This window comes from Ischnura elegans, chromosome 5, assembly GCF_921293095.1.
Source record: "Ischnura elegans chromosome 5, ioIscEleg1.1, whole genome shotgun sequence".
Lineage (NCBI taxonomy): Eukaryota > Metazoa > Arthropoda > Insecta > Odonata > Coenagrionidae > Ischnura > Ischnura elegans.
In genome coordinates, this window is record NC_060250.1 from 34,927,810 (window position 1) to 34,943,546 (window position 15,737).

The window sequence follows — 15,737 nt, forward strand, 5'->3', positions numbered from 1 at the left end:
AAAACCGGAAATCTACGTCACGTGACACACAAGTGCGTTCTTGAACACCAGCCACTTCCTTTTCGCTCTGTAAACGTAATCGAAGTTTTTGGGATTGCAATTCGGTGTAATAAGGATTTTGATTTAAGCCGGTCTGTGACAGATACATTACCGAAGATGATATCAATGGTAAGTATGTATTCAGAAATGAAAAGAGTATAGACAGGGACATTATATTTAGGAATGAAGATCGTGTATCCACGAACTTCTGCATTTTAAGTGGCCGCTGTTCAGTGATGTTTACGTGTTTTGTTTTAGGATATCAATTTTATCGTGGCCAGCATTTTTATGTAATTGCAAATGGGGTACTTGAATACTATTGACCCGAATTATTTTATCTCATAATAGGTGAAAATTATTTTTTTCTTACATAGCTGGACGTTGAACACATGACGAGATATGTTTCTCCGGTGAATCCTGCCGTTTTTCCACACTTGTCCTTACTGCTCCTCGGCATCGGAGTGTTCTTCACGGCTTGGTTTTTTGTTTATGAAGTGACGGCAACCAAGTTCACGAGGGACATTTTTAAAGAGCTCCTAGTTTCCCTAGTGGCTGCCTTATTTTCTGGCTTCGGTGTCCTTTTCCTGCTGCTGTGGGTCGGAATATATGTGTGATGATGGACATGCATCATTTTACATTAAATGCATGTGAGACAACTCTTGTTCGTCGTTCTGGGCAGGAAATGAGTTTGATATGAAAGAATAGCCAACATTCCGACTCGATCTTATTTTTCTTTCAATCGTTTTTTTTACCGAGATGGATTGTAAAGAGCCTTATTGTTTGTTACCAAGTGAATTATAAATAAATATTCTAAAATAATTTTTACATGTTTATGGATGAATGAATTAGCGAGAGTGCATAATAATAATTTTACTTCACTTTACATACCACAACTTGGCTTCTTTGACATAACAAAGATGCTATCACTTTCACAAAAACACAAGTATGACTTAAGGTGCAATATTATGACGTTAATGGCAAAAATTGCTTCAACAAGCGTTTTATAAAACCGGCAAGGGCATGTTTTCCAATATACAAAACATTCCACTATCTCTAAAAAGCAGTCCTTTACATCACTCAGAATGGCTTATAGTAATTGGTTATAAAACGACAGCTGACCTCTTTATTTTAGCAGTAAAACATGTCTCCAAGAACTTCGGTCAGCTACTAATGGCACAAATTGAAAATTATAGAAAAAAGTTTCTACATAATATGGTGGCAGTTATTTTCCAATGCCATAAAACCTCCAACAATAGTATTCAATACAATGAAGATATTCACATTTTAAGAAATCCAGTCTATCTTCTTGCACTCATAACTGTCCCAGCTGCGTTATATTTAACAGTTTGTATATTACATATGTAAAAATTGACCCCCTTCCTCAGGTAATGACTGTAACAGTATTTTAACCAACCAAACCAGCCTTCTGCCGACATTTATGCATAAGAGCACGGAGTGTGAATTGTTTCCTTGAGAGTGTGCGCACATGCTTCAGAAATGTCTCCAAATCGATTACTTCGCGTCGCAATGCCTCACCAAGGTAATAAATTGCATCTTCAGTGGCAGCTTCTTCAGCAAACGCATTCAATAACCTGTAACAAAGGGAGTGATGAGAGAAAAGGCATAGACTAAACATTGCTTGTAATTAATTGTTCCCGGAATTTGAATTACCAACCACAAAAACTCCACTGATAGCACAACAGTTGGCCACAATAATCAAGGGGTATTGCAACACAACATGGTATTTCAGTTTTAAATTTTCCAATGCTACACTTACTTTTCAGGTTAAAATCAATATAAGTGCATTAACTTTCATCCAAATTAACTTAGTGGCTTATGATTCTTCCTTTCTCATCAGCTCAAACTGCCTCTAGGGCAAGTGGAAATTTTTCTTATTCGCAAAGATATAATCCGGCAAATTTAAAATATTTTCAGCTCCTGGCCAAAACTCATGAGAGCAGGCATGAAACACACAATTCTTAGCAGTCAAGTCATTACATGGGTAAAGAAAGGTGTGCCAACCTCCCACCAAATAGCCCCTCGCCAAAACTTGATGATTACAACTCCAAAAAGATTATTCAGCATCCCTTTGTAAGGGTATTCATGATGGAAAAAAGTTACCATTTTCTACGAAAATTTATTTTAGCTCTCACTCACATTTCATCGCTAATAAGGAAGTGACAAGGGCAATAGGGATAGATGACATGAGTGGGAAGATGTCCCTGTCCACGAAGGGAAAAGCACAAAAATACGCTGCAGAATGGCGAATCATACTGTGCGAGCTATAATACATTTCTGTGGAAATACTAAGTATTGTTCCATAATGAATATTTAATATTTTCTCATAGTTAAGCCAGATGACATCAAGTTTTTTGTGTCTATTTTGGTAGCCTTCTATTTCAGTGGGTGCTTGCTACTCAACCATTCTTTCTGATATTCTTAGTCATTATAATACTCCTATTTTGTTAACCCCCAAATATAGACTTACAAACTCCAATAAAAAAATTCATACACAGTGTGTGGAAGCAACCTTTAGCTTGGAAATATGTATATATATTCACTTTTATCTTATAATTTGTTCTCCATACATGAAATAATTTTGTTTGCTATTTCATAAGAATGTGATTATGTAAATTACTATATGTATAACAGTTTGATCCTTACGGAGATAGAGAAAAAAAATATCAGTTTTCATTTTTGCTTTTCAAATCTCAAAAACATACATTATATGGTTGAGACCCTTGCTGGTGACGAGTCCTGGATAAATGCATTATGTAGAATGCAGTATGTAGAATTCAATACAAAAATTACTAAAACCTCTGAAACAAACAATATTTTTTCCTTCAACACTTATGTCATTTCTATAACAGCCTGTTTCTTCAGCATTTTGTTCCCCATTTAATATTTGGCATGGTGCATCCAACACCATTTTCTGTGAACTCTTCAGCTGCAGGAAACACTCATGTACATGTGTGCTGGTGGCCATGCCATGAAAACATACTTCAACATTCTCACTTTCCAATACCCTTCTGACCTCTATGGCCCAAGCCCTTTCTTTATTGAATAAGACAGTTGGCAAACCTTCCTTATCCTCTCAACTCCCTCCCTTGCTTCTTAGGGGTTGCACTCCATTATTTTTGAGGCACTTCACAGAGATACTCAACTGTACATAAAGATATAGGAGAATTGTAATCATAATTTAATGAAGTGTATGGTTTTTCCATTAATACATGATTGGTGAATACTGACTGGGCCAAATTAAGCTATATAGCTTACCTAAAAGACCAAAAGGGAAATGGGATGGTTTATTACTTCTTCAGAAAACTTTATGTATTTCAATAATGGGGTAAAAAATAAATAGTTTCAAAAATGCATGAGGATGAAGTACCTACTCCTCAACAGCACCAGACTAAACAAATTCCTACATAAAAGTAACTGAAAAATTAATACTCAACATAATAGTCACTATTTCTTAGCTAAAACTTTAATCAGCTACCTTTTAAATTTCACGAGTAAATTATGTAAAACATTAACTTAGCACAGTAACATATTTGCTTATGTACACAACAATATCCACCCAAATCAGTTCAAGTTACTTTTATGAGTAAGAAAATAAATAGAGTAAAAGAATATTGCAAGTTTATGCACCACAAAACTTACTGTTTATAAAGAGGAGCTGTAGTTGTAACTGCATCATCTACATCGATTGTCTTCTGCTCTTCTAGTCGCGCTATGGCTTTACTCAGTTCTTGCTCTTTCTCCCTAAGTATTACAGTACTTTTTTCCAGTTCCATCTTGAAAGAAGAAATAAAATTATAAAAATAAGAGCGACCAAACTTAGACAGGACGTATTCACCATACAACTCACAACATGCGAGGATGCATCCAAAGATCACAATTCCGTAGAGTAACAATTAGATTAAAATAAGTATGTACTTGCAATGATAATGCATAAAAAAGGAAAGGATTCACACAAAGTTATAATTTTCCCATAAAATCAATTTTTTTAAATTGAAAAACCTTAAGGGAATTTTTATTTTTACCTGTTCCTTTTCAAGTCTAGAGAGTATGATATCCAGCCTCTGTTTTCCATGAGCCAATTCAGCACCAGTCCGCCTCAAAGTTTCTGATTCAGCCATTGCCTAACAATCAATAAAATAATTTTAATCAAAACCTCCTAAATATACCAAATGGGCAAATAACACAAGTAGTTATCAATGCATCTACATATTTATCCCCCTATTCTCATATCCACTCATTTTCTCAGTATATATATATATTTTCTCAGTTATATTTATTTCAAAATGTTTTGATTTCTTGGAGTATGATGCATTTTTCAAATAAAAAAATGATAAAATTCTCCTATTCACTGTTTTCCGGGGAATTTTGAAGACTGCCAATAAATTATTTACAAAACTTGAGACAGAATTCTTCATTAATACATGGAATCAGTGATTGACAAATAATCCAAAAACAAGCCTGATAATACACTCCTCCTGCTAGATCCGACAACCATGATATACTGGAAGATGGAGAATTTGAAGGTATCGTAGGCCATGCTGACCATCATGCTTCTGATAAGCTGTATATCTTATGGCAACGTGGAATTAGGTGTGTGAAAGTAAGGGCATAAGTCAAAATAAAGAGAAATCCTTAGGATGATGAGGAATTTGAAGTAAATTGAGACATAAGCACATGGTAAAATAATTTCTGGGAGAAAAATTTTGCTCTAGAGAGGTTATTTTCCTATTTGGAGGTCACGTGTGGACTCTGTCAAAGGGAGGTTTCTTAATAATAGAGGATAGTTATGTGAGGTTTTTCACCATGCATTATACACAAGTAGGTCCTGGGACCTTGGCTTTACTTTCATTTTAAGGAAGTTTTGTAGAGTTACACTATATGGAGGTATTACTTTGGTACCTTTTCAAAATTTGTAGTAAATGACACTATCGTCAGCAAATAATAAAACTTCACAGGTCATTAGTAAGTTGAGGTAATTGATGGGCATTAAAAGAAAAAAAGATAACAACTACTCTTCCTTCTGGAATGCTGGATGCCAATCAAAGTATACCAATTGTAGTGCCATCATGGTCACTTTTTGTGCACAATTATTCCGAGTGATGATTCCAATTGGTACACATTAGTTATGTTCATCCCGCAGGCTCTATAATATGATCAAGATCCATATTTCCTGGGTCATGTAAAATAGGTACACTTTGTATTAGCAATCAAGGGTAGGGCTGGGATTCTAGAAACTGAAGTTTTTACATTACTTACACAGCTGAAAAAATGTGAAGAACCATAAGAATAGGTAACATTGCATCTTAATTTTCTTAAATGCACAAAAGACTATCAATTAACTTTGCACAGAATGCTAGAAATTTTAGAATAATGAACAGCTATCAGTGGTGAATAAAGGCTTCATATTATGTTCAATTTACCTCAGTGGCGGCTTGCCCATAAGGACTCTCGGACGCCGCCCCTCCCAAATATTTGAAAAAGTAAAAAAAATAAATATCCATTAATTTATAATTAAACATCTAATTAATCAAAGTGTTTTTTCAGTCCCATACATCGAAAGTATTGGAAAAACACGAAAAGAAATGGCGCGAGAAGTTCGTATTTGTAGCCGTGGGGCGCTGGCCAGAACGTCCCAATCCATCCCCATGCAGTTATATGGAGAGTGGTAGTGGTGGGGGCCGCTGGTGCTATGACGCGTCTAACGTTGTGTCTTATGGAGGTCTTGGGACGTCGTCCGAGAATGCGCAGAGCGACGTGTGAGTTGATATCGCTGCGCAGGCCGGCGGGCGTATAAACTGGCGTCTACTTGGTGCTGCCACAGAAAAGGGACGTACGGAATCAGAATGGTCACTGTACTGGGTGTAGTTATACGATTTTAATTTTTAATTACTGGTAAGTATTGATACAGAAAATAAATTATCTCATTATACTTGCGTTTTTGGGTGTTTGAATTCCGGAACACATAAAATCCAACCAGTTAAAGGCCGTATTGACGTAGGAAAACTATTCTCGAGTATTTGCCACAGTTCTGTTATGATTACGAATTTCAAGAACCTTGGGGAAACTAATGTTATAATGTTTAGGCCTGAACAATGTATTCATATCTTCCCGATGATTAGAAATGCGGTACCTATTTTTCAGATAAATTTATCAAAAGACCTGCAGTATTAGGAAAAATCAGTTAACATTCCCCACTGATTTATAATTTAAGAAATAGGTGCGTGCGTGATAGGGTGAAGGATTAAACATGATTTAACCCGTAAAACGTGACTTTAAATAGAGTCATTCAATGAATGTCAAGAAGTTTCGCGTACAATGCACCTTTTGTGTGTAGGTTCATCATTTTTCTAGCCGTCCTTGTTGTATTAGTTCATGTTCACCTAATTCCTCAGTGGCAGAGCGGTAGCTGTCTGACGGAAAATGTCCACTTGGGTCTGATTTAAGTGGCTTCGAAGAGTTCATATCAGTGCGGAGATCCTTACAGCTCTTATTTGTGGTTCAGAGCCGTCTTCTTTTACGATCTAGGATTTATTTTCTATTATATCATGGTAATGATTTCGAAGACATGGTTATTCCAAGTGCGACCCGTTGGCGTTTCGTGTGTTTGCCACATATGAATCTTAGACTCAAGGAGATGGTGCGTGACGTCTTTTGTTTGCTTGAGTGCCTTTGCTGACCTTAAATTCGTCCCTCAGCTGAATCATCATTTGTGGACCACGACTTCTATCTCCCTTGAGTCTTCCTTATAGTAACGCAAGACTCTCCTTAAGAACGGAGTGAAATGAGTTCAGACATAATTTTTGAGGAGTTAACTGTGCTTAATTGCCGATTAAGAAGTTTCTTAGTGCTAAGTGTACATTCAAGAAGACAATTTTGAATTAATCAACAGTGCTCGTTTTTGTTTTAGGGAAATATAGGGAAAAATTGTCCCCAAATCTGTGTCCTGGCACCTTGTTCTTTTTGGTCGTATTTTTCGTCGGCTCATTTTGTGTCGTCCCTTGTTTATTTATAGACTAGCGCCCTTGCTATGTGTTCAATCGGAAAGAAATGGTTGTCCGGCGCTGATTTCAACGAACGTGTAATTGATCACTTTGCTGGACAAAAGGAAAGAAGGATGGACTTGTGCAATATAACTAAAGGCATGTGAGTATTTCAGATTTTGTTAAAAATGTGTGAGAAATATTTAATTATTGATTTTAAATCATACTGTATTCAAGAAGCAACGCGAACACCGCAATCAAAGTTTACATCTACAATAGCAAAGCGCGCGCATTCTAGTAGTGTTTGTTGCCTAGTGGAAGTCAGTGACACTCCCCTCCCTCCTCAGGTGTTACAAGTGTCATTGCTACCTAAATCTTTGCAAATGTCGAATAGATTTGACAAATAACGCATTATGATTGCAAAACGAACAACATAAGTGTATTGCGGGCATATCCGCACGAAGAATGTAGGCGCTAAAACCTAAAGTTACGTATTTTCGTTTGTATTTGCAAAATATCGCAGCAATTATATTTTTATTCTTCAAGATCATTGATCAGTATAATCGAGAGTCCGGACTAAGCGGATCCGCATGAACGAGAGTCTACCGCATTTAGTATTTATTAATCAAGCTTTATTAGGAAAACTAGGTATTTTTGTTGAAAAAAACGGAACATATGGCATTACTAAATTTTATTCCTAGATTGCCGTAAAAACTTAATAAAATACACGAAATATTAAAAAAGTGGAGTGGTGCCCGGTGGAGTGCGCCCCCCCAGGCATTTGACTCACGAGCCGCCACTGATTTACCTGTTGGCACTGCTCACGTAATCTTCTCCGAAGCTTGTCTTCCACAGCTGACAGAAGGGAGGCACGTATATGCTCACCAGTTATTGTTCCAGTTTCAGTAGCAGAGGTCTCAATGCCTGTGTCCTGAACAGGCTGTACCTACAAGAGAGAACAATACCAACTTAACTAACAGTTTTCCATTAAATAGAAAATATGTTAATAGGGACCAGTGCATTCCTGATAATTGGGAACTTTTCCTTTTTTTGGCTTCCTTAAAGCAAAAGACAGGTAACACCAGTTGCCATAAATACTATTGAGGTAATTTTTTCCTTTGATTTGGATCTCAATCATAAATACATGCTATCACTGCCTCCAATAGTATACTTTAAATAAACACTTCCATAAAGCACAAATCCACTTCTTCTTGAGACTGACCAAATGGCACATGACCAGCCAAATGTTTTGGCCATCAAATAGAGATATGTGCTGATTGAATTTAGGCCATACATTTTTTCTAAAAGAATGCATATTTTAATAAGAATATTTATTTTCGGAGATATGTTTGCACTAAGAATCTTTCCTATGCAACTAAAGCATTGTCACTCACGAAGCATTGTCACTCACTAAACGAAGTCGTTTTTTCATTTGTAAAGCATTGTCGTTGAAAAATGCAAACAAGCTACCCCCAAATCCATTGAGAATGATATTGACCATAGGAGATTTCATAACCATTTCATAGATAATGAGAAAAAGAATATCATCAACCCACCAGAAATTCTTCTAATTCTATTTAAAATATATTGAACACATTTTTGAGATAAATGCACGGAAATACATATATGAGACGGGAATTAAAATTATTTTGTTTTCAGGTGGTGTCAAAGTCACTATTTAAGTAAATTACCAAAAGTAAACGCAGAATGTTAACAAATATTTACAAATGATATAATGCAATGCTTGAATGATATTTTCAAGTATTGCACTATGAAATAATTTTTCAAAAATATAGCTTCTCATTAACAAATCACAAAATATGAACTCTCGAATAATTCATCCATCAGAATTTGTTATACCATGATGTAAGTACATATATACAGTACACTCCCGATTACCCGGGCTAATGATGGGGAGACGCGGCACGAATAATCGGAAAACGCTGATACCCCAAACTTTTGCTTAAATGTCTTGCAATGTTCATAATAGGGTAGTTTTCCTAGAAAACTAAAGGCATTGATTGCGATTCGTTACCCACCATTAGTGTATTCATAATACACAAATTATTTGGTTTTTGAAATACCAGTTTAGACGAATGGCAAGGGTCAAATTTTATCCTCATTTGAAAAAGGCCAGATTGGCGCCCATGCGATTTCACTCCACGTGACGTCACAGGGACCTAGTTTCTACACGAGAGGATAGGAGTTATACATCGTCTGAGGTTACCAATGCATGCATGAGGCACAGAGCTCAGGGAAACATGTCTTAATAATCACCTATTAAAACTGGCTAAGGTCGGAAAGTTTTCTTCGTTTGATAAAGTATTAATAAACCTTTTTTAAGCCAAGCGCTACCAGCCAGCAGGGTACTAAGCTACCCGCTAGCAGCCTGCGACGTATCAGCGCTAAGCCTCGCCTCAAGGTCACCTCACCGGGTGAGAGGGGAAACCATAAATACGACGTACGGAGAGATTTCCCGGCATTCATACTTACGCGTCGCGTTTTCGCGCGCTTGAAAATTTTCACTTTTCATTTAATCGCGAAAAATAGATATTGTCATTTAAAAATCTAAAAGCGTGAAATACGTACTCCAGGAGTAATAATCTTTCGATTTAGGCAATAAAAAAATAATAGGAAACCACCCTATTTATGTATAACAAACCATATATTCCTATTTATACAGTTATTCTGTTATTTTGGAGTGCTTCCCGGACTAATGTAAATACTGGTTTCGAAAACCACCCATCAGCGGCTGCGTGATCATGGATAAAGAAAAGTGGAAGTGGAAAAATGCTTCAAAACCACTGCGCGACGTCGAAAACAACACTTTCAGGCACCACGCCATCACATCACGTAATCGGGTCTCGCACAAGTTTCCCAGGTTGTAACTGCTGCGGGACGTGTATCCATGATCACAGAGCGCGATCATGCACCGCGAGGCTTGGAAAACAGGAACATAGAGCGCCCGTGAATTCAGCTAGTGCGCAATCGCTTCTGTTTAACGAAGGGGAATCTAATGGAAATAATAAGCGCGGTGTATCCTAGCATTCAAATGCAGTAATTCCAGTGATTCTGTGTGCGATTTTACTTTTTATAAATATCGTGGAAAATATGGAGCGAGAGTAAAAATCATGGACAGATAATCCTCAACACGGATATACCGCAGCCGGATAATCGAGAGTCTGCTGCACTCGGAAAATTTTCACTGTTATATGTAATTGGTTCATTAAAACAATTTCATTTGCTCAATATTAAGTCAGTCCCTTCACATGCATGCATGATAAAATCAATTACTTCCCATACTTCTGTGCATCAAAAATATTTTACGACTCACCTGAGGAGTTCCCATGGGGTAAGGTGGATATGCTGGGTAGCTTGGAGTTCCCATACTCTGCATAGGAGGAAAGTGACCACCAGTTTGAGGAGCAAGAGGGTACGGAAGGGGTGCTCTTCCTGAATTATTCATTGGATATGGAGGACCGGCCGTTCCGGAGGCACCACCAGGCATTGGCATATACGCTGAAGAAATATTTCCCAAAATTATATTAGAAAACATTACGCTAATTCAGAGACACTGATCTGTGCAAATAAGGAAATGCACTACTCTTGCTATCTACCTCTTCATTAATACATCAGGTAGGTTAATAAATATTGGTTGGATAAAATCAATACATAACAACTCTTCTCAAAGTCCATGTTTCTGCATATAATGTATCCCATCTTCAGGGCTGCAAAAGAAAAATATTTAGAGAACAACAACTTCCATCAACGATTAATAGTTTGTTGTCCAGTGGTAATGAAAGTTGATGTACCCTAAATATTCTTCATTTGTAGCTGTGAGGATGTGTTATTGCAAGATGTTGGCTGAGAAGAGTGTTTTTTTCAATTACTCTGACTTTTTACTCATGATCCTTATTGAATAAATAAAAATAAGGAAATGGCATTTCAATAGTCAACAAACATAAGTCCCAAAAAATACAATTTAAAGATTAAACAGTACCAGATAAAATAAAATAGGTAAATACATTCTTGATAGAGGGTTAGGTTTCTTGTTAGAGAGAGGGTAACACTAAGAATTTATCAAAGGGAAAGCAATGAATTTCACGTTGGCAACCACACTGTTAGGCACCAGGACACGTAGTCCCGTCTTGCACAAGTTTCCTGGGCTGCAACTGCTGCGGATGTGTGTCTGTGATCACGGAGCATGGTCGCACTGCGAGGCTTGGAAAACAGGAACATGGTGCTCCCGTGAATACAGCTAGCATGATTGCTTCCGTTTTACGAAGGGGATTCTTAAGGAAATAATACACCTGGTGTATCCTATCATTATTGCAGTAATTCCAATGATTGTGCGTCCAATTTTTTTTTATAAAGATCGCGGAAAAAATTGAGCGAGAGTGAAAATCCTGCACTGATAATCCGCAACCCAGATAAACCGCAGCTGGATAGTCGGGAGTCTGCTGTATTTCCCTGCATTCATCTGAAGACGAACAACAGTTTCTCTGACGTTACAGTTACCAGCATCTTCAAGTTCAAATGAGCTCCTTTAATTTCGCCACTGCATGAACAACTCATTCTTCCTTAGGAATAGTAATTAATATTCTGATATGACCAAGGGCTGCTGTACACAGGGAACGATCATGCTGAATAACCATGCAAATGAAATCATTCACTGTGTATGACGGAAAAATTTTCAAATGAACCATCATGCGCATGATCATTCAATGAAAATTAGGATATGTTCCACTTTTGCTCCAATGAGCCCGTGAATGATGGAATGGCCATTCACCGTGAATATCGGCCTTCACTTCAATTTTCAGTCATAAAGTTTGCAGAGGTAGATTGACATAAATAGAGATGTTTTGCGTGGAGAATTGTTGGAGTACAACATTCTTCTCGATTCAAATGATGGTAACATCATTAGCAGATTTTCATACCAGAGCAGGATTGGCTAAATAATGATTATAACACAAATTTCTTCACAATAAACCCGAGAGCTACTAGAAATATGTGACAAGGCTGCAGTAGGGAATTTGTCAAATTGCCTGCCATACTAGAACAGGGTTCCCACTCTAACTACATTATAAAATTCACGGTTTCTTCCAGGTTTTCACGGTCTAAATGTCATAAAATTCACGGTTTGTAGATCAGGCATTTCAGGCAGAAACATTGATCACGTAACAATCATCGGCCGCACTTTAACTAAAAATGTAACAAACGCAACAGATGCCTTGAATGCAAACGCAGCAATGACAGTTCTATCTCTCATGACGTCACCTATCGTAAGCAAAATTCATGTCCGGCTAAAAGGGTGTGAGTGGGAAAATGGAGAGAGCAGGGTAGCAGGGAAGTGAGGAAGTGATGCACAAAGGTTGAAAAAAGACTTAGCTGTTTCACAAAATAAAATATATTTGCCAAATATATTTTATTTTGTGAAACAGCTAAGTCTTTTTTTAACCTTTGTGCATCATGAAGGAGTTTCACCATGTTACGCCAACCACCATCGCATTTAAAGTGAGGAAGTGTCTGATTTTTTGCCAGGGTTAATGTCTTCCAATCGCAGGCTTAAGGTCAATGTGCTGTCATGGCACACGGACCAATTAAAAGTTGCGCTTTCGAATACACGTGTGCAGAAAAATGCGTGGACAGTATCTGCACGTGACTCGGCCTTGAAACATGATCGAAATAGCCTTTTTTTCTTATAATCTGTCAATCGAAGTTCTACAATCAAGTTTGAGAGATTTCTAAGGTTTTATGACGAAATTCACGGCTATTTCCAGGTTTTTTCACGGTAGACGAAATTCACGGTTATTCACGGTTTTAAGGTTTTCACGGTTGAGTGGGAACCCTGTAGAACAAAATAAACATTTTGGTTGATGGATCTTCTTACTTTCCCAGTTTTTTTTTAAATAAGCCACATTCCAGTAGGCTTGCAAGCTGTAGCAAAAATGAACATGATGAATCCAGCCACCACATGACAAGTGTAGTCAAGAAATATAGAGAGAGAAAGCATTCCCAATATTTCCCATTCCCTTGCAATATTTCAAGAATATTTCTCAAGTTATCCAGCAAGCACGACAGCCAAAGAGATTTGAATGCTGGCTATCAGGGGGTGAACTGAGGCAGCCAGCAATGAGACCTCCAAGCAGTCCACTAAGGAAAAGCCCTCTGCAGCCCTGTTTACCCGCTGCCACCATGTGTTTCTGGGGCAAATTATTGGTCGCAATGTCACGACTTTTTCATGAGCAGCTTGTCCTGAACCAAAAGTGTCACACCTCTGATCAGTTAAGTTTGGCAAGCCACCACTGAAAACAACTAGCTCAACATTATGTCATAGATGGGGTCCTCAGGTGAAAACATAAATGGTGCGATGACAATGGTCTAGATTGATATCAGGGCCAATGGCCTCAATGGTCTATTAACACTGCTGTACTGTTAAGCATGTGATTAAAGATATGGACCAATTGTGGTAAGATTTTGCCTTTCAATGGTTTTCAGGGCTAGAACGGAAAGGTAATGGTGGATTAATTCACTTTGGTGCCTGAGAGCAGTACAAGTAATGAGGAGTAATATGAGAAGAGGGTCACGAGAAAGTAAAAAAAAAAAAAAAACTCTCAGGGCCCCTCCAAAGCCTAGGGGCTCATGGACAACAGTATTCAACATCTAATCAGTAATAAATCTATGAAAATAGCATCCTTTAAAAGTATTATGCTAAAATATCAGAGAGTACTTTTTCATTTCATAGCTAATTAAACAGCTGGTTATGTGAGTACTGGTAATTACTTTCTGCAAATTTCTATTTTACTCATTTGATTGAAATTACTTTCTTCAAGTTTCTATTTTACTCTACTGATTGAAATTACTTTCTTCAAATTTCTATTTTACTCTAATGATTGAAATTGTATCCACCATTACGGGAATGAAGTAGAAGGAAGATTAACACTGGGATAAAAAATAAGATGCTTGACTTTACTGAGATTCTAACTTACATTGAGTAGGATACGGTGTGGTTGTAGCTGTTTGAGAGCCAGGACTATTTCCAACTGGATTGACAGCAGGCCTCCTTTTGGTAAACACAGGAGGAGATTCCGCAAAACAGCAAGTCATCACTTGAATCACTCCCAGTAAATCCGAAGTTTTCTATTACGGATAGAAAGTATTCAAAATAAATTGGAATTTTTGAGAGATAAATAGACATGAAACCATTACAGTAATGATTAGGTAACATACAAAACAAGATGATAAAATGGATACATAATAGGAATATTGCATGACTATGTACAGCTACTTTAATCAAAACATCTGGAGAAATTAGCTTACTGGTTGCCAATTATGCAGGTATGGAAGGTATACTTTTCCATTGTTATCTACATGTGGTGAAACTCTTATTTCCATTTCTGGCGTTGGTTTAACATAGCACATAGGGGCGTGGAATGGATGAGTATCCATAAGCCATATACAAATTGGTATGTTGTAGTAGTTGCCTAAAAATTTAATTCCTCATTACTCACTAATCACACAACAACACTTCTTTTTATGACATTTTGAAGGCATAGCTTCAACGTGAAATTAATCAGAAATCCTTACCCTTAAACGGTACTGGTATTGTTCCATGCAAGTTGAATAATTCCTTCTGCAAACCGTCATTAAAAACTGTGAAAAACAAGAAAGAGAAGGAAAAATAAACGGTTCGAACTCAACCACTTCTGGCAGGATTGGTTAATGTACCAGGCAATCTCCTAACTATTTCTAACTACATCCAAGACGTTAAAAATTTTATAAGCTACACGGAACACAAAATATAAAAGCCGATAAGTTTGCAACCACTTTAGGATTTATAGGTGCAGGTTTTCTAAATTATCCATTTTATGTATTCATTAAAAACTATCTCTTACCAAAGGTCTCCATGCGATGAGAAAGTGAATGATATCGTTTCAAAACGTTCATAACATCACGTCTGGTGGCATCAGGATGATGGTACTACTCAAAAAGAAAGTACAAAAAGAATACTTCAAGGGCGTGTGACACACTAACAAACTGATAATAGCTAATGAATATTCACTGCAGTACAAACCATGGCCAATTGGCGTTTAAGAAAAGCTTCATTCGCACCGTCACTCATTTTGGGAAGACTACAACAACAAGCTGACAGTAAAATGAAAATAAAGGTGACTTAATCAAGGCAAATCAGCACAGTAACTTAACTTCTCGACGACTGAGTAGTGTTTTACCGACCAAATCAACACCTATAAAGTTGGACGATAAGAATAGAACAATTTTGATGTTATCCAACTGAATATGCAAATCTTGAATTCTGTGACTAATCACCTGACGTCCCAAACCACAATAATTACATGAATCCTGCTCGATTGTATCAATCGATCTTCAGACCACATATCGAATTGGATCGAATTAAGAGGTATCGCGATATTGACGTCATTTTGAATTTCGGAGGGCTGTTCAAATTGACATGTTGCCCATTCATATTTGACTGGATTAAACTATAGGAGCTGCCGCCACAGATACGTGAAAGAGCGTACTATAAATATTCAAAGATTTTTTTTAACCTTCTTCCATTTTATTTACTTTGATGCTGCCATTCAGTTGCCTGCAGTTTCGCTGTGAACGGAGAATGTTATGGTCTTGTTTCTTGATTACTTGCTGTCATAACGATTTTTGCTTCAGGAATTCCATCAT

At 37.2% G+C, this 15,737-nt stretch overlaps 2 protein-coding genes across 2 annotated transcripts; one reads left to right on the forward strand and one right to left on the reverse strand.

Annotated features, from left to right (window-relative positions):
* The first annotated feature begins 9 nt into the window (after positions 1 to 9).
* Positions 10 to 855, forward strand: LOC124158704 (transmembrane protein 258). The gene is made up of 2 exons (XM_046533942.1): positions 10 to 168; positions 414 to 855. The coding sequence occupies exons 1-2, from the start codon at positions 157 to 159 to the stop codon at positions 651 to 653; spliced, it is 252 nt and encodes an 83-aa protein (XP_046389898.1). The 5' UTR covers positions 10 to 156; the 3' UTR covers positions 654 to 855.
* A 39-nt stretch (positions 856 to 894) lies between these two features.
* On the reverse strand, positions 895 to 15,416 carry LOC124158703 (tumor susceptibility gene 101 protein). The gene is made up of 11 exons (XM_046533941.1): positions 15,276 to 15,416; positions 15,115 to 15,185; positions 14,936 to 15,020; positions 14,628 to 14,693; positions 14,361 to 14,524; positions 14,030 to 14,180; positions 10,375 to 10,559; positions 7,849 to 7,986; positions 4,083 to 4,181; positions 3,700 to 3,833; positions 895 to 1,631 (listed from the first exon to the last, which is right to left on the reverse strand). Exons 2-11 carry the CDS (start codon positions 15,160 to 15,162, stop codon positions 1,445 to 1,447), a joined length of 1,257 nt encoding a protein of 418 aa, XP_046389897.1. The 5' UTR covers positions 15,163 to 15,185; positions 15,276 to 15,416; the 3' UTR covers positions 895 to 1,444.
* Positions 15,417 to 15,737: the final 321 nt, after the last annotated feature.

What these genes read in the sequence shown, in the direction of transcription:
- LOC124158703 (XM_046533941.1), bottom strand. Translation starts at nt 15,162, where the DNA reads ATGAGTGACGGTGCGAATGAAGCTTTTCTTAAACGCCAATTGGCCATG. An exon ending in CACACCGTATCCTACTCAAT is followed by an intron (nt 10,560 to 14,029) that starts GTAAGTTAGAAT and finishes ATATTTCTTCAG; the next exon opens with CGTATATGCCAATGCCTGGT. An exon ending in TACGTGAGCAGTGCCAACAG is followed by an intron (nt 4,182 to 7,848) that starts GTAAATCAGTGG and finishes ATTGATTGTTAG; the next exon opens with GCAATGGCTGAATCAGAAAC.